The sequence below is a fragment of the Brachycentrus maculatus genome, unplaced genomic scaffold, assembly GCF_059751285.1.
Source record: "Brachycentrus maculatus isolate JH-2025_06_01 unplaced genomic scaffold, ASM5975128v1 h1tg000055l, whole genome shotgun sequence".
Taxonomy (NCBI): Eukaryota; Metazoa; Arthropoda; class Insecta; order Trichoptera; family Brachycentridae; genus Brachycentrus; species Brachycentrus maculatus.
This window is the reverse complement of record NW_028280809.1, coordinates 6280996-6300141: the sequence shown is the minus strand read 5'-3', so window position 1 is coordinate 6300141 and position 19146 is coordinate 6280996. Positions and strand designations below refer to the sequence as shown.

General features: G+C 34.1%; 1 protein-coding gene across 1 annotated transcript; it reads right to left on the bottom strand.

Moving 5' to 3' along the window:
• Positions 1-5666: 5666 nt before the first annotated feature.
• On the bottom strand, positions 5667-17261 carry LOC148311959 (uncharacterized). Its single transcript, XM_088278268.1, has 7 exons — positions 17071-17261; positions 16073-16151; positions 14193-14510; positions 11687-12169; positions 10157-10330; positions 8745-8858; positions 5667-8342 (listed from the first exon to the last, which is right to left on the bottom strand). The coding sequence occupies exons 2-7, from the start codon at positions 16130-16132 to the stop codon at positions 6633-6635; spliced, it is 2859 nt and encodes a 952-aa protein (XP_088134394.1). The 5' UTR covers positions 16133-16151; positions 17071-17261; the 3' UTR covers positions 5667-6632.
• Positions 17262-19146: the final 1885 nt, after the last annotated feature.

Here is a 19146-nt window from a genome sequence, read left to right as displayed (position 1 = left end):
TATGTATAATTTTTTTGATATCTTAACATAGATGAAAAAGAATATGGAACTGTAAGTATTTACAGGGCCTCCGACCTGTCATAGGCTGGTTAAAATATCGCTTTACACACGTGTAATATTCACCATTCTACCCATGATTGACAACCACACCACATGTTTATATACTTTGTTTGACACCTTCTTTCACATGTGAGTTCTCGGCACCATCTACGGTGAGTTATTTATTTATCAGAGTTCTTCATGACATAAATGTAGGTAATATGACGGGTTGCAAGTCCTGTAAATACCAAGGCTTCCATTTTCTTTTTCATGTATGTTGAGATGCCAACATAAATAACTTCTATTAAAACAAACCAAGTTTCGCAAAACCAAATTTGTGAACAAAGATTTTGACACACTCATAATATAGTAATATTGTGTAATAATAAAAACCCTTATCCGCACCCCAATGGTGCATAGGGCACTGTGTCATATAAACGCAGTGTTATCTTGATCGTTTACACATGAAGGAAGGGTGATCAGCCCTCCGCTTCAGGTACCAGTCCATGGTAATATTGAATAAATATCACAGTGAAAAAATCACTTATATTTATTTTACCCCCCTTGGGAATCGAACCCGGGACCTCCAGAACGGTAGCCGAGTGTGCTGACCATTACACTACGGAGGTGGACAATAACATAGACAGTAATATTGTGTAACTAAGCAAAATATTCTATCCGCTAATCTTCACTTCAGACAAACACCTTTTCAAATACATGAATCTTCAAATATTGATTTTAACAAATCCTGGGTAATACATCATGGGTAATATTTGTATGCAAAGAGATTTCTTTATGTGTTTTTAGCATACTTTTTAGGTATTACAACCCATAACACCTTATTTTGTAATAATAGACTTGGATAATCTAATACGAACGTGTTATAGTAAACATAATTACTTCATTTACAAGCGAACGTATTTATTATTATAAGTGTCGCCTACTTTCAAAATCCGCCAGATCCATGTAAGTCGATTTTCCAAAAAATGCAAAATTCTCCGGGTAACATTTATGTTTAAAAGATTTGTCTATCTTTATATAAAATATTATGATTGAGAATTTTCCCATTTTTTTGGATTTTTTTTTCAGTATAAAAAAAACACGAAACACAAACCGATAATGACGTCAACTTAATTTTTGACCTATCCCCGCTCTCTGATTGGCCGATATGGGTCAGAAGGCAAGATTCGTGAATACAGTGGAATTTGAAATACAACGCTGTTTCTAAGTATTTTTTTCAGGGTTTTCAAGTATATAAATATTTCAAACAATAAAACCCACAGTTGGGATTCCGATAGAGTATTTATTTTTAAATCTTATCAAATTGGATCTGGCGGGTTTTGAAAGTAGGCGACACATAAGACGGCTTTGACCTCAAGTAATAATGACCGCTTAAGAGCTTGTGTAATGTTCTAATCGTCATAATCTTTGGATTATGATTAGAACATAACCGCCTCTGTAGTGTAATGGTCAGCGCATTTAGCGAAGATCCCGGGTTGAATACCAAACACTATAATTTAATATAATATAAGCTCTATATAAAACACATTTCATATTTTTCTCGATAATATTTTCATTATTTTTTCTACATTATCCATCATACATCGTTTCACCACATGTTTGTCCGAGAGAACGCAATTCAACTGCATTCAGTCTACTTTCATCCTCCTTTTGCCAACTCCATGCTTCACTTCCATAGATTGGGGTTGAAAACACGCATTTTAAACCTTTAATTAATGATTGTTTAAAATTTAGATTTCCGTCTTTTAAAAAACAAAATATTCACACATATATACATACATACATACTTATTTATCATCATGAAATAAATAAAATAAAAAACAAACAAAAAAACATAAAAAGTTCATAAATAAATATTCAAATAACGTAACAGAGAAAGTTTTTTAAAAATATTCGTTAAAATTTTTCGTAATAATTACCTTGCAGGAGATGTAAAAACTAAAAGATTATGATTTTCTTGCGAAATTAAAGAGAAAATATATATTAATTACATAATTTTGTAAGGAAAAACAAATCTTGTAATGAGAGAAATAAGTTTTTTTAAATCATTACAAATATACATGTATTATACATATGGTATGTATAATACATGTATATTTATATAATACACAATATATAAACCATATCCCAACAATTATAATTATATGCTTAAGTTTATATGATAGTATCATTTTTTTTTTTACTTCTCATCAATGATCACTTAAACCAGCCTATGACGGTCGTCAGCTCTGTAAATGCCCAGACTTCCATATTCTTCTTCATCTTTGATGAAATGTCAAAAAATAGTATGAAAATAACTCCTGTAATTGGAGATAATCCAGATTTTGTGAACAAGTATTTGGATACACTCAACATGTTGGATGAAATTATCATTTTTTTTTAATAATAATATTTCACTCGAGAAAATGATGGTTTATAAAAAACGCTAATTTCAGAGTAACGAATAAAAAGAAATAACAATTAAGTATATGGCTTTCTCCACTTTATTTTATTTTACCAGTGACCGGGTTCTATCGATAGTGACATCATCAGACTATAAAGTTATTATTTTACGATGAAATATGCAATTCCACTAATAAATGAAACTACAAAGCTTAAACTTTTTAAAATAAAACTAGAACTTTGTTTTAACAACTTTTAGTTTTGGTACTTCTTTCTAACCCGTTTCAACAAGTACCTTGTCATCTTCAGGAATGGACATATGTAATATGTATACTCTACATATAGTACATATCTATCCCTAAAGATGACAAGTTGCTTGTCGAAGCCAGTTGGAAAAAAATAAAAGCGGTTAAAACATAATTTGAGTTTTTTTATAAAGTTTATAAAATTTGCCACGAAGCTATAATTAGAAAAAAAAACTCTCATGAATGTACATAACATAGTCAGCTAACGTCCTCAATCTGGGACCTATTCTGAGAATCGCTTCAAATTATTTGAATCCAGCAAATAATAATTTATTCTAATTTTTCCATCATTTTCAAACACCGTATGTACACCATATGTGTGTGTAAAATGATGCGGAATGCATCAAAACACGTGTCACATCAGATTTTAAGAAAAAGTGGTATTTACCAAGTAAAACTTAAATTAAAAATGAGTTTCAACATATTCAAAACCAGATATTTAACGTCATTTAAGGATACGAGCATTGAAGTGTTAACATTATCTGTATATCGTTAATTTGAAACACAAGCAGTTTATCCCAAAATATGTAGGTCGCTAGCAAATTACTAACGATGAAAACACCTAAAAGCTTTCTATTAGAAAATCACTAAAATATTTCCATCAAAAATATGGTTAGTATAGCGGAAGAATATTCAATGGTACAAATTAAATATAGATTAAACAAACCCATTTATAAGCAGTTAAGGATTATCATCAGTAAAATATCGCTCACTCCTTTCAACAACGACATATATCAAAAATCGTCTGTTTTCAGAATGCCCAGAAAATGTACTATATCCCAGCAAAAGTGACATAATTTAAACTAAATATTTACCCGCCACAGGGCAGAAAGTGTTGTTTTTGCATTTTGAAGAAAAAGTATTGTTTAATTATTTTTCTAAATATACTAAATATTTTTCAAATGGCGAAAAACCATTTAGGTTTTACCTAAAAAGATCTGTTGCACAGTAAAAAGTTCAAAAAGTGGCTTGATATTTATTTTTAATACAAGTTGTTTTATTTTTAAACTTAAAAAATGATCTCCTAAAATATCATGTTTTTTTTATATGTGACGTTGTTGAAAGGAGTGAGCGATATAGTATGTAGGACTGAGTACCTAACGAGCAGTATCTAAGTATTTGTATCAATTCTAAGAACACCTAATTGATGTAAGGATGTTGGGCTTCATTGGAAGTCTATATGAAAAAAAAAGATGGAAAAACTACTAAATAGTAACTTTGCTAAACCAGGAGGTCTCAAAATTCAATTTCTCGAGGGGACTGTGGACGACTTTTTATATTTTTAGATGGGAATTGCATTTATTATTTACCTTGCTTATCTTGTACAAGGTTGATACATAGATCACTAAGTTGATTTTCGTATCATATAACTAAATAAAGATGTTCTATTTGAATCTGTGTTGGGAACAGGAGGGATATTCTAGTGTGGGCCAATCAGGAACTTCTTTATATTTGCTCATTGCTGGGAGAAAGCCACGTAAAACTCCTCAGGAGAAGGCGGACTGTTGACTGTCATCAACAGACCTTCCGTTCCACTAGAAGAGTGTTCGGCATTTTGTGCCCTAGCTTAATTTATGGTACCAATGTCCTTCACCATTTTTATCATGTATGATTAGAATCATAGGTGGTCCTTTCGTGATAGTTCCTTATGAACTATCACGGATCCGATGTCGGATATGTCCTCACCCAGGCTCCTACAACGCGCCTCCAGCTGTTGTCTTTATATGCTGAAAAAGGGACGACTTTAAACAGGATTCGTACCTCGAGGACGGTGCAATTCCCTACTCCACATATGGAAGTAAAATTATGGATCCAATGCCCAAGGGGTTCTAATAAAAATAATAAAAAAAACATTCGGATATTTATTTAATATAATCCTTGACTGGTACCTACAGCACGAGACTGATCACCTTGTCTTCATATAATTAACAACCTACCTAACATTGCATCAATTTGATGCAGTGCCTTATGCACCATTGGGTGCAGATGAGGGTAGGTAAGAAAAATAAATTAAGGCGTAATAATGATTAAAAACATTACATTAAAATAAAATATGATCACATCACACTGTTATTAAAACAATAATTAGGGCAAAAACTTTGTTTTCGATTTAACATGTAATATTTTGACAGTTAATATTAACTCTAAAAATCAAATCTAACCTTGCGCAAAGTAATTTTAATCTTAAATTGCCCAATAGAAAAACAAATACACAAGAGAAAATATAAAATTAATAAATAATTATCATTGGGAATCCCATCATAAGACATAGCTTATGGCGACTGGGTTCGCTGTCGGTTTTCAATCCGCGGAAGCACCATCTTACGTAAACAAGACGTAACTATACTACCCTAGGTTCCCAAAAATTTGGTTCGTTTCCTTGATAACAAAATATTTTAGTTCAGAAATTCAACTATAGATGACTCATTTTTACAAATTCTAGAATTATTTCTTGTTTTCGCCTTTTGAAAAATATTTTTTCTTGTTGTTACTTTTTCAATGACTAAAATTATTGTTATTCTTTTTAAATCAAAATAACAATAATTTAAAAAAGAATTTCTTAAAATTTAAATTTCATAAGACATAAACCCTTTGTCACAAGTGACTTGTAATAATCTCATTCCTTTATTTTCTATTTCTCTTTCATGTTTTTTTTTCAAAATTATTAATAACTTATACATTACTAATAACCGCACCCACATTTATACAAATACAACTTTTTTATGAGGAATCATGTTGTAAGAATTGATATTTTTATAATTTACTTTTATTTTATGTTATGCTGTTTGATTCCTGGTTCAAAATGTTGGCAAATAGATCTTTTGCCGCACCATGGCATAACCTGGAAAAATGTAATCAGAAATCTGTATAGATTTGTGTCACAGCTACATAAGAATGGTGTGAGATAAATAAAACGTATTTTCTTTTCAAATTCAATTAGTATTTATTCAAAATCAAAACATGTTTAAAAATTAGATTAAAATACTCTTATATTAAAAGCTTTCAATAAAAATTGTATATTTAAGAATACGCAGTATTCAGAAGACGAATTTGATGTTTTGAGGTTACATACCAATCTAACGACAGGCACAATTCAAAATACACATTAATATCTTACATTATTTTTATAAAATTAATGTTTACGATAAACATAACAATACTATGAAGAGATAATATTCAGATCGGAACATTATATCGATACAGACATACATAATTGATTTGGCTTCAGTTTTAATCCATCGTTATAAAAATGGTAAAAAGCTAAATGCAACAAGGAACACATAAAAAATAAATAATTAAAGACATTCGATAATGAATTTAGGAGCTCAATACATAAAATAAAGACTAGAAGATTGAAAATACTAACGATAAAAACCACGAGATATTTATGTCAAATTATAAAGAAAGCCAAGTTTCGTAACATTTCACAAAAGAGGCGTTAAGTTTTTTTAACACATCACACAAAAAAAAACATGTGTTAAAAAAACAACTGCAAACAAATAAGCATCTCAATATTTTTTAATGATATCCCTAAATAGATGCCTGTCATATTTTCCGAGTCCCATCTCAATAAACTTCTTCATCTATGTTGAGATATCAAGAAAATATCTTGATTTGATTAGCTCCTAAGCGGAGTGAAATCCAGTATTTGTGAACATAGATTGGACACTGAAATATTGTAAATAAGTATCTTTTGAAATAACAAAAAGAATGAAAAAAAGAGAAACATTTTGAGATGTTAGCAACGCATTGTCAATATTTAGAAAAACTATTTATCATTGATCATGCAGGCTAATTGATGAGTTTTAATTTGTCATTTGAAATAATGAGACAGTACAGTCCAAATTCAACAACCGCTATGAGAAACCCAAAAAATAGCATTTCTCATGGAGTTAACGGATCTATTTCAGAATTGAGTACTTCTAAAATGGAGTCGATGTTTGCCGACACTTGAACAGGGACAGGGGGGTCAGTGCTTCCCGACCCTTGAGCAGGCGCAGGGGGGTCGACGCTTCCCGACCCTTGAGCAGGAGCACTCTTCGCTTTAGGAGATTTTCCTTTTGGCTTTGCTTTACATGTTTCATTGTTAGTTGGCTTGCTAGAATCTTTGGAAACCGGAGGGCAATCCTTTGATACCTGCTTGGGTTGATTGCTCACACCAGATGTGGGCGAGGCAACCTTTTCACTGGGAGGGTTAGATTTGGCTGGTTTCGGTGACTTGTCACCACCTTTTTTCTTCTTTGGTGTTTGTTTCTTTTCAGGAACATTTCCTTTACATGAATCTTGAGTGACAGGAGCGGTTACGTTGTTTAAACAAACTGCCGGACTATCTGCGCAGTCTTGATTAAGAGGAGAAGAATCAACTACCTTCTCAGTGTCTGATACCTTGACAATGGCAGGAAGCATATTATCTGTTGGGATTTCATTAATCAAAGATGCTTCTACCTTAGTGTCAATAACTGGAAGTGTGACAGGTATAGCCTCTACCTTAGTGTCAACAACTGGAGGTATAACAGGTTTAACATCTACCTTAGTGTCAATAACTAGAGGCGTGACGGGTGAAGCCTCAACTTTAGTATTAATGACTGGAGGTGTGACAGGTGAAGCCTTAACCTTAGTATCAATAACTGGAGGTGTGACAGGTGAAGCTTCTACCTTAGTATCAACAACCACGGGTGTGACGTTTATAGGTTCTATCTTAGCATCAACAACTAGGGGTGTAGCGGGTGCGGCTTCTACTTTGGTATCGACAACCACAGGTGTGATAGGTGTAGCTGCTACTTTAGCATCAAGAACCACAGGTGTGGCCGGTGTAGCTTCCACCTTAGTATCAGTAACTAGAGGAGTGGCTGGTGTAGCTGATACCTTAGAATCAAGAACTACGGGTGCGACAGGTGTAGCTTCCACCTTAGTGTCAGTAACTAGAGGAGTATCGGGTGTAGCTACTACCTTAGCATCAAGATCTACGGGTGTGACAGGTGTAGCTTCCACCTTAGTATCAACAGCAGGAGCCTTTTGCACTGAACTTCCAGCATTTTGGGGCATATTTTTTTTCTTTCCACTCTTTGGTGAACGTTTTTGGTTTCCAACAGGTTTGTTTTCAATAACCGTTTTGATTTCTTCCTTAGATTCTACACCTGGTTTTTCTACTCTGTCTGGTTCGATTGCACATTCGGTAATTTTATCATCTTTCAAATCGCTAACTATTGGTAATTCTAATACCTCGATAGGACTAATCGGAGTCACATCAGTGTTTCCTCCATTGGACTCAACAACTGGCAGTTCTGCAATTTCAGCACTCTTAACAATATCTAAAGGTGATTCAACAGTTTCTTTAGAATCTATCACAGCTTCCTCGACAGCTTCGGCTTCCTTAGAAGATTCCTTGGCATCATTTTGTTTACCCTTCTTTCCCTTTCCCTTTTTGGGTTTATTTTTAGGCGCCGGAGTCAGCTCAGGGGTTTTAGATTTCTCCGAACTTCTAGACTGGCACTCATCCGGGGATTCACTTTTAGATGTTAGGACATCCAGTTGACCTTGTAGCTGGGATAAACTTTGCTTCAACTGGGTACAATAAGCAGCCATTGCATCAACCTAAAAAAATATATACATATGAGTACATATAATTAATTACGTGACAAAATTATTTTTAAAAATAACTAACCATCACGCCGCTCACCGTAGGGGAAGGCAGAGCAAATAGAATGCCACACCGATCTGTCTTTGCAAACAATCTTCGCCTCTTTCACATTCCTACATCTCCACATACATACCCGCCAATTATTTGGACTCCTGACCTGACCACTCAAGTATTTGAAATATTTAATCATGCCAAGTTTTTCTCAATCTTCCTCTGCTTCTATTACCAACCAAATTCTCCTCATAAATTTGTTTTAGGATTCTTTCTTTACTCATTCGATTCACATGCACATGATAAAATAAATAAATACATATTTATATGGTACATATTACATTGACCTCAAAAAACCTTGTTACCTTGTCAACAGGCTCTGCAGCCGGAACGACCTCTGGTTCAGGGGGCAGCTGAGGAAGTGGGGGACGCTCAATATTATTGTCTTTTAAGGCACCGAGAAGAGATGTTCGCTCCGCCTGAAATAAGGACATTTATAAAGAAATGAACCCTTATTGCATAGTACCTGTTTGTTATATTTAATTGAAGAGCTTTGAGCCCATGACAGATCATAAGCTTTGTGAATACCCAGACTTCCTTATTCTTCTTCTTCTATGTTGAGATGTACAAAATTAAATTTTATAAAAGTAATTTTCAATTTTTAAAAATTCTTCAATTTCATAATATTTCTGTAAGGCTAAGCGGGTCATTATTAGAAATAGGTATCAAATTGTGGTAGAGTGGATTCGAACCGATAAACTCTGACTCAAGAGTCCGCGACACTAACCACGGGACCACAACCCGACAAAAGTTAATATATTTTTGTTTTTTTTTTTTTAATTTTGTTGTGAGGTCAAGGGATCTTGCATCCCTTATGTCACTGCGACCATATTAGGTCTATTGTGACCTCCCCTTTGTATCGCAGGTCACTCTCAAGACCTACATGAGTCATGTAGCTCACCACCTGTCTTGGTGGTAAGAGCTTCATCTTCTCGGAGTCCAGTAGTGGTTCTCCAAGGATGTGACTTCATTTGCTATTGAGTGTGTCACAATTATAGAGAATGTGGATTGGTGTTTCGTTATCCTCTATACAAAATCTGCATACTGGGGACTAGTATACTGTAGTCATGTAGTCCAATTTTTGTCATGTGTTTCCTCAGTCTGCAGTGTCTTGTCAAGGTCCTGGTTAGGATCCTTATTTGTTTTTTGCTAAGCTTTAGAGCTTCTGTAGTGAATTTCCACAAGTACCCCATGATCAGTTCCTTTGCGTGTTTCATCCCTGAGCTGTTGGACCAGATTTCTTTACTCTTGTCTATGGCCCAGTTTTTTTAGGCTTAACTTGATAGGGCTCAGGGCCCATTGGTGGCCTCTCAGCACCAGTTTAAATAAGTTTATCGGCAGTTTCGTTGCCCATGACACCACAATGCCCGCGTACCCAAACCAGCCTTATCACGTTTTTTCGGCCAGGTGGTTTAGAACCTGTATGTTCATAGGTTAGTTTAGATCTTATCTCAACGGAGCCTAGGGCCTTAAGGGCCGCCTGGTTTTCCGAGAGGATGTAGATCTTTTTGTTATAGTATGATCGGTATAGGTTCATGTGGGCGCATTCCATGAGAAGTTGATATTAAAAAAGTTAATATTTTCAAAACCTAACATAGTGATTTTATAAAAATGTTCCTTAATCACAAAGAAATATTTAAAAAAATATATGTATATATATATATATATATATGGATAATGGTTAATTCTAAGTTTTCAGGTAGGTTATCCTAGGTACCTGCATAGTCCTGCAGAGCTTCTGCAGCTGCTGCAGCTGCCTGGACTGGTGGGCCGAGGACACGTCTCTCTGCTGCTTCTCGGCAGCCATGTCCAGGAGGGCAGAGTGCGACTTCTCCCAGCGCTGCTTCCACATGGTGGTCTCCTTCTCCAGCTTCAAGATCTTTTTGGACATCTGGACAGGGCAAGGATATCAGAGTGAATGAATAGCAAGTCAAATTTAAATAAAACAGTTTAAATCAGACTTAAATTTTATTTGTTAAATACCACTATTTCTCAACACATTGTAGAAAATGGTTAAAAGCGTCTTTCGCATACTGTTGGTAGAGAGCAGGAGATGCTTAAAAGCTTCTTTTGCATATTGTTGGTAGAGAGCAGGAGACGCTTATAAGCGTTCTGTTTGTTTATTTAAGCGCGAGAGACGCCAAAAACATGGTACAGATCGGAATTGGGTTTACTGTTACTTGTGATTAGTATACTATAGTATACTGGGTATGTCTGGGTATAATTACGGTCGGCATTGATAAAAAAACTGTGTTGAAATCAATTTGACATGTGTTTCGATGCATTATGCATCATTTACAAATATCGTATGTGAAGTTAAGTCTAAATTTTAGAGTTGTGTCGTTGGGACGTTGAAGGATAAAGTATAAGGGTAGGAGCCGTTTTTTATGTTTTTTTATTATTAAGGGAACATGGATAATAGAAGGGAGGTTTTAGTCACTATCATATTGTTGATCATCTCTTTATTATTATTCCTATTTTTTTTGAGTTTCTATTGCTTCAAAATGATTCAGTTTATGACTTTTCGTATTTATAATTTTTAGGATTCCTACATAATTTTTGTTGTATATGTAATTATGATTCTATGAAATGATTGGCGAACTCTGAAAAAATATTATTTCTCAAACATAATTCATGTTCCCTGATTCTTATTTTGAGTTACCTGGAAGTCATGCCAATGTATGAACTTCCACAGTCGCAGTTCAATTTATATACGCCACTGTTGTCTAGTATATTTCTAATTATTTTATGATTTGATATGTTTATTAAAATTATTTTTTGTGCAATTAGAATGACAGGTGCTGTGGAGTAGTTGAGTAGACGCTCAACTGTGAAACTGCCGTCGCAAGTTCAATTCCCACCAATTGCAAAATGAATTCGAGAAATATTTATTTTCAATAGGTCTGGGTGTTTGTGATGTATCTTTTCTCATCTATCTTCCCTACCCTTAGTATCCTACCTGCAGACAAGCCTCTAAAATAGAGGCTTTGTAGGTTATTCCACCAATTGCAAAATAAATTCAAGAAAGAGAAAATAAATCTTTCTTGAATTTATTTTGCAATTGGTGCAATAACCCGCAAACCCTCTATTTCAAAGACTTGTCTGCAGGAAGGTTGGTTTGGGTGTTTGTGGTGCATTTTTCACATTAACCTTCCCTATCCTTACTTTCCTACCTGCATACAAGCCTCTAAAAGTAGAAGCTTTGGGGGTTATTACTTTTAAAAGAAAAGAAAAATGTTTAAGCTACCTTTTCCATTTCCCCCTTGAACCCGCCGAATACTTCATTGCTCTTGGTCAGAGCATTCTGGAACTCATCATATTTGTCTGTGTACATGGAAACTTGACAGCGCAATGCCGCCTCGGTTGCTTGCATCTCGGTGCACCGAGCCTGGTACTGCGACAGTTCAATCAACAGCTGCTTCTTCTCAGTCAGCAGCTTCTCTCTCTCCGCTTGAGCTTCCAGATTGGCCTTGTTCAGCTTGGCCTCCGACAGCTGGGATTCCAAAGACATCTGCTTGGCCATCTTATCAACTTGTTGCTCGCGAAGTTCGTATTGTTCTACGACGGATTTGAATTTTTTTGTCATGTCAATATTGTCATCTCGCAGCTTGGTGTTCTTTTCGTAATTCTGCTGCATCAGAGTTGTGATCTCTGTCAAGGTGTTTTGGAACTTGGCCTGGGTCTCTTTGCGTCTTTCTTCTTCTTCCCTGATTTTCAACAAAGATTCATCCTGAAAACACAAAATAAGGAATCTTAAATGACAGATTCAAAAATGGCTATAACTTTACAGGAAATATAAAGTCTTGATTTACATCAGCAACAAGCTACGTCCATTCAACCTTTCCAAGAGTACAATAATTGATGCCCACTTTCCTTGGTAAGTGGGTTTGAAGCACTAACTTTGTGATTTTCCATTTTATAATTAAAATGTAACTTTGTTTGAAAATCACTATAAATATTTTATTATAACTTAATTATAATGTCAACCGGTTTCGAAGCTAACCGCTTATTTATCAAGACTGATTAATACTACAACACTATCTACTAAACAATATTCAAAATATTTTGACAGTTAGGGAAAGAAGCTTAGGTAGATCTCAAGTAGCTTTATTTTTTTTTGTGTTGATTGGTATGAAATTTGTGTATTATGAAGATTCAAAAACAAAAAGAAAAAATTAAAAATTCAACATCTCTAGGTTTTATTTTATGCCAAAATAACATACAAATAACCGCAAATGTCATTGCTATACAACTTACGTCATACTAACTGACAAGACGGATTTTGACGTTCATTAACATCAATACTCCTTTGAGGAAAATTTGCACTGATATTCATTTACGTCCATACTCTCGGAAAAGTTAATTTTATGCAATCTCTATGAATTCTATTATTTTATAATCCACAAATTTACTGTTCAAATATACAAACATTTACTTAAATTATTCAAGCAGTAAAAAAATTATTCTTCTGTTTCTTATAACCCTTATCCACACCTGACGGTGCATAGAACACTACATCATATGAACACAGTATCTTCTTGATTGTTCATTACATGAAGGCTTGGTGATCAGTCCTACAGTGATATCAAATAAATATAAGACTGAAAAATTGCTGACATTATTTTGTCACCATCTCGGGACATCTACACTACAAATGAAGCAAAACAAAATAATAATAAAAATAAAGCTTTTATGAACATCCCCATAGATATTCTTACTACATCTATGAACATATTGTCAGATAAAGGATTGGGAGATTATTTCAAACACACCAATTGATAAGCTATCAAACCATATTGATTGATTTTTTTCTACAGTGTTTTTGTTATTTACAATATGTTCTCTACTGTACAAATATACAGTTTATACAAATATAGCAGAGGGTATACATCATGTGCCTCCATATACCATCAAATACAGCACAGCTGCTAATATACATGATAAGGTGGTATGGTCATCCGGAGCGAATGGATAATGAGATAATGAGTAAGAAAGTATATTCAGCAAATGTGAACGGGAGAACAGAACAAGGTTGAGAAAAGACAAGGATAGAATGGTGAATGTTACACGTGTGTAAAGTGATCGCTCAAACCAGCCTGTGATGGTTGTAAGCCCTGTAAACGCAACGATTTCCATATTCTCCTTCGTCTATGTTGAGATGTCAAAATGTATACGAGTCGCTTAAATTTTAGGGTGAAGACTGACTGGAGCATTTCGTCGTAACGTAATATGTTACGATGCGAGCATTCAGGCAGTCAGTACAGCGAGCCGAGCTGCTCGCAGCTTGTTCCAAATGCTCCATCAAATTCGGATGCAATTTTAGGTCAGTACCAGGGTTGCCAATCTGAAGGAAATTCCCCAAACTGCGGGGAATCTTCTTTTTCCTTCATCTGGAGTAAGCTGTAATTTATTAAAATCACAGAACCAAGAATCACACCTTCGTCGTCCGAAATTTTAACTACGTATGCAAAGATTCATACAGATTTTGGGTTATTGATTCTATACAAATTTAATACAGATTTCTAGACTGTAATTCAGATTTTTTGGTGTGACATATGGCAACACTGAGCACAAGGCCACAAACGAGCACTGATCGGGGTCAGTCAGCAATGCCGTAACGTCATAACATAACATGCTCGCCGCGAGCGATATTACGACGTTACGTTACGTCGAAATGCTCCGGTCAGTCTTCACCCTTGGAGTATCAAGCAAAGAAATGACACAAAATTAGATAAAAAAATACACATTGGTACCTTCACAGACTTATTCTGCTTTTGTAGTTCACGGCAGAGGCTTTCAAGCTTCACTTTGAGCAGAACGGTCCTGTTGTACTCCGCCTGCAGCTGTTCCTTTTCTCTCTGCGCGAGCACGTATTTCTTCTCCCACTGCTTGCTACTGGTACTGGACTTCTTGCTCTCATCCGCTACCTCCGCATACTTCTTGCACATGGCCGCCAGCTTCTCTTCGGGAGAGCCCAGACCATTAAGCGCCTTCAAAACTTGCTCCAACGACTTGTCGTCATTTTTACGAAGCTCCTTGGCAGATTTTTTCGATAGTACATCTTGTTTTACCTGTATAGACAATAATATAAAAAATGCTTAACAATCTAAATCATTGGTGGCCAACCTTTTCAGCAACCGGGCCAAATTTTAGAAATGAGATTTCCTACCGGGCCGTAAAACAAAATTTCTTTTATAATTCAAAGCAAACGAGAAATATGTACATCTATTGTTTTTTTTTTAAGAAGTTATAACAAAAATGAGAATCAAACACACTTATTAGATTAGAGTTGGGCAATATTAAAAATAATAATAAAAAAATAAACAAAACAAAATAAATTTTAGTGAAAAGTCTTATTTTGTCCGTCAGAACTGTTTAGTTGATAACGATTCATCTTGTAAACATGCAAACAGTTTTCCAAATGCTATAAATCAAATAATTTTGGCATGGGTCGTGATTGTTTGTTACCACGGATATTGGTATATAGAAGAAATTGTCACGATAGTGAGATACTTTCATATATGGGGTATGATATGAACTACGCACGATGGAATGTTCTTTTGGCAGTTTTATTTACAAAGATAAAAATGTGTGATATGCTCCGCGGGCCGCAAGAACACACGGCCACGGGTTGGCCACCCTTGATCTAAATGCACCCTTGAGTCTAAATGACTGAAACATTACTATCTATCATTAGAATCCTAACTGTCCATCAAACCCCATCCCTTAGCTTATTCCACTACATTAGTGCTGTACTAGTATTTCAAATAGTAGAAAGTGTGTCTGACGGTCAAATAAAATTCATGTGGAAAAAATTAAAAAGTTGTTATATTGTTATATCCAGGCTGATGATGGCGGAACCCGGTTGCTGGTCAAATAAAAATAATGTTGAAAAAAATCAGAAAGTTGTTATTTTATTATATCCAGTCTGATGATGTCGGTTACGACAAAACCCGGTTGCTGGTCAAATAAAATTCATGCTGAAAAAATTCAATAGTTGTTATTTTATTATACAGTGGAAAGTGGTCAGGTCAGGGGTCGGAATAATCGGTGTGTATGTATGAGGAGATGCATGAATGTGGAAGAGGCAAAAATTGTGTGCAAAGACAGATTGATGTGCCATTCTATTCTCTCTGCGTACCCTTGCAGAAATGGCGTGATGGTTACTTAGTTTTTTACTATTATGACAATGGAAAAGCAAAACCATTAAGTGCCAACACCGGCCAAAACATGACTCTTACCAATGTTTTGTATCACCATTTAACATATGTTAGACTACAAAGAAATTATGATTTTTAACGTGGTATTTTAAATAGGAGTTGGCAGTTTAATACATTATTAACATATTTCGAAAAGTATGGCACATTGAAAAATAACTCTTCTTTCGCACATTATTTTTTCAATAATCAATTTGTTCGAATGTTAAGGGCTGTCCGCTTTACGATTTGTTTATTACATAAAATTCAAAATTATCTTGTTTTTACCTTATAAAAACTTTATTGTGAACGTTTAAAAAGGTAAAGTGTTTATGTAAGACAGCACGTTAAAATGTAAATAATACAATGTTTCCGAAAGTGTTTTTTTTTAAATACAAAAAACATAGGTTATGCCGGTGAAAAATAATAATACTTACATGGGTATCTTTCGGAAGCTCTACAGCTTCTGCAACCCCGTTATTTACTTTAGCGTCCATGTTTAGTTCGATTCAATATCTGAAAAATATAACTTCTTCAAATATTACTAAGAAAAAAACACAATTCAATAAAACCCAAGATCGTAATGTCAAATTCAGTCAAATTTTCTAGATGGCCCAGTGCCCCCTAGACGAAAATATAATGTGTTGTCATATTTTCTGACACATGGTAGGCAAGTACTTAACTTTTTGAATTTAAAATTCAATTTACTTGATTTTAATATTGTGTCCTACTAAAATTAATCATGCTTTTATAAGTAAAATACTTTGTCTCTAAAACAGGCGTTTTCTGAGATAATATTTTTGTGGATTTCATAAACAGGATATTACACTGACCCAATGTTCCGATGATTTTGATGCATTTTTTCTTACCACTTTCATGAGCAGTAGTTAATGCGTCTATCTGTCATGTTTCAGATCCCCATAACGGCAAAAAGGTGATTTTATTCTCCAATATTTATTTTAAATTATCCTACCAATAATTATGGTACCTAAAGTATATATATCTGAAGTGATAATCACGAAAAATTTAGCAATGAATCTACCCAATAAAGTTCTCTGTTCATCACGGAATGCGAATATTTGGAACAACGGTTTACCAATAACAGCTGATTCGAAGTTGCCACTACTGACATAAGTCCATGGTAAAAAATTATATAGAAGGCACAGAATTGCGTACAGGGCACACTAGCGCCATTATGACATTATTATTTTGTTTGATCGGTAAAGGAAATTCCTACGCAACCGAAAAAGATTTTTTTGATGATATCAATTTACTTTCCTAATAAAATATATCTAGATTAGATAGTGTAATAATAATAATCTATTATTATCCACTTATATTTAACAATAGTTTTTTTCTATGAAACCTTGGAAAATAATTTATATTCGCCATCACTGTTAAACAGAAAATTAAAACGTTCTTTATGTATACTCACCCTTGTAAAAAATATCACAAGATTAATAATATTATTATCACTTTTTTCACTAATAATATCCACGAATAGTACTGACAAATAACCTTATTACGTGATGCTGTGATATCCGCAAAGATTTATTTTATGTTATTCGATTTATAGAACAAAATGAAAGACTGACACTCTCTTTCCAGCGAACATCTTGTAAATATATTTTTAGATTACTGTTGTAAAATTAGATCGTTCAAACTCTATAGTCCGAATGTTTTACGTACGTGAACTTGGCGAATACCACTTGGTTTTTTGTCACTTTTTCTGAATTTCAACTTGTTTTATAAAAAAAATTATTTATAAGAATAGCTACTTTTTTACAAATCCTTCCACAAGTGTGTGGGATAATTAATTTAATCTGATACATCAATAGAATGTTTCTTTGTGTTACGTTAAATACATGTTGACAGATTTTTTTTCAATATATCTACATATTGAAAATAATAATAATTAAAAATTAATGCAAATAAAAGACATACTTTTCAATAACTGTTTAATTCTAACATTTGTTATATGAAATAAATATACACCTATATAATATGTTTTCATGTTTCAAGTTATAATTAGAAAGTTATGTAAAGTGTTTATTATAACTCGCAAGTTTCCGCATTTTCAGATTTTCCCTCTAGTTAGTCTTGTTGCCGATAGATGTCAGGTTTGTTCATATTTTGTCGTTAGTAGATTTTCTGGGCAAGTTCGAGTGAAATTCGCTAGGCGTATAGTGCCTACAGAATCGATGTCGAAATTTGACATCAACCAAATCGATCATCACCTGTATCCCATCAAATATATTCCCTCTCCTTTGAGAATTTGGAGCTAAGTATTGATCACCTTGCCTTCATATAATTCAATCGTTTTACTGGCATACATTTTCGAAATAACTATCTAGAATCTAGATACATAGATTCTATATAGGTACCTAGTTATTAGCGATCGCGCTCTTTGTCGCTAAAATGGTTATTGATCGTATTAACACTGTGTCGATCCGTTATAGTGACCTATGCACTACTTGGTTGCGGATAGAGGTCAAATAACGAATGTTATTACTACTATTACAAACCTCTTATTGCAGTGTTCGTTCATTTAACGAAGATAAGTTAATCAGTCCTGAGTTTCAGCTATAGACGGCATATAACTTTTCCAACTCCCATAGGGTGGCCATGGTGAAAATATATTTATAGTAAATTTAGAAAATATGAAATTGTAAGAAACAATGAAGTCTAACTAACAAAGTAAGAAATGTCATAATGGGAAAAATATATAAAAGAAATGTTATGAAAATAAAACGTAATTAAAATAATACAATAGAAAAAAATAGGAAAATGTGAAAAAAGCTTAAAAATATACGCTGTAAATGTACAGAAAATCAGACATGGATCCTGTATTTTTTTTAACAAACAAACATGCGACTGCTTCGAGAGTTAACGTACTGACAGGAATATTGTGAGCTCTTTGCCAAGATATTAGGCAATCGAAACGTATGATTTTACTTACATATTTACATACCTGCATATGACACAAATGATTTTTATAAGTGTTAGTTTTGTATAGGTTATTATGAGATCAATAAATTGTCATAAACATATACTTATGTCAGAAATGAAATTAATAAAATATGTGTGCGACCCATCATGACACACCTATGGGATCGAATGCAGAACGGCCACCGCAGTAACGAACAACCCGCTAAGAATGACAGAAATGAAGACTTTAAGGAGCGTATCTGGCAAGAGCCTACGAGTTAGAATAAGGAACACCAGGATAAGAGATATATGCGAGATCCAAGACGTCGTTAGGTGAGGAAGACAACGAAGAAAACAATGGTAAGCGCATGTGAGGTGAATGGAACCATCTAGGCCACAAGGACTACACTTAGCAGAAGAAGAAGATATGGATATAGAAACATGTATATTACATAATGTAGATAGATATTTTTTATATATTTTTTTATGACGTAGGGTAAAGTTATCAACATGTAACCTGATTTATATGCCTTACATATGTTATTTAATGCTAGAACGAAGGAAACCCTTAGTGAAGATATTT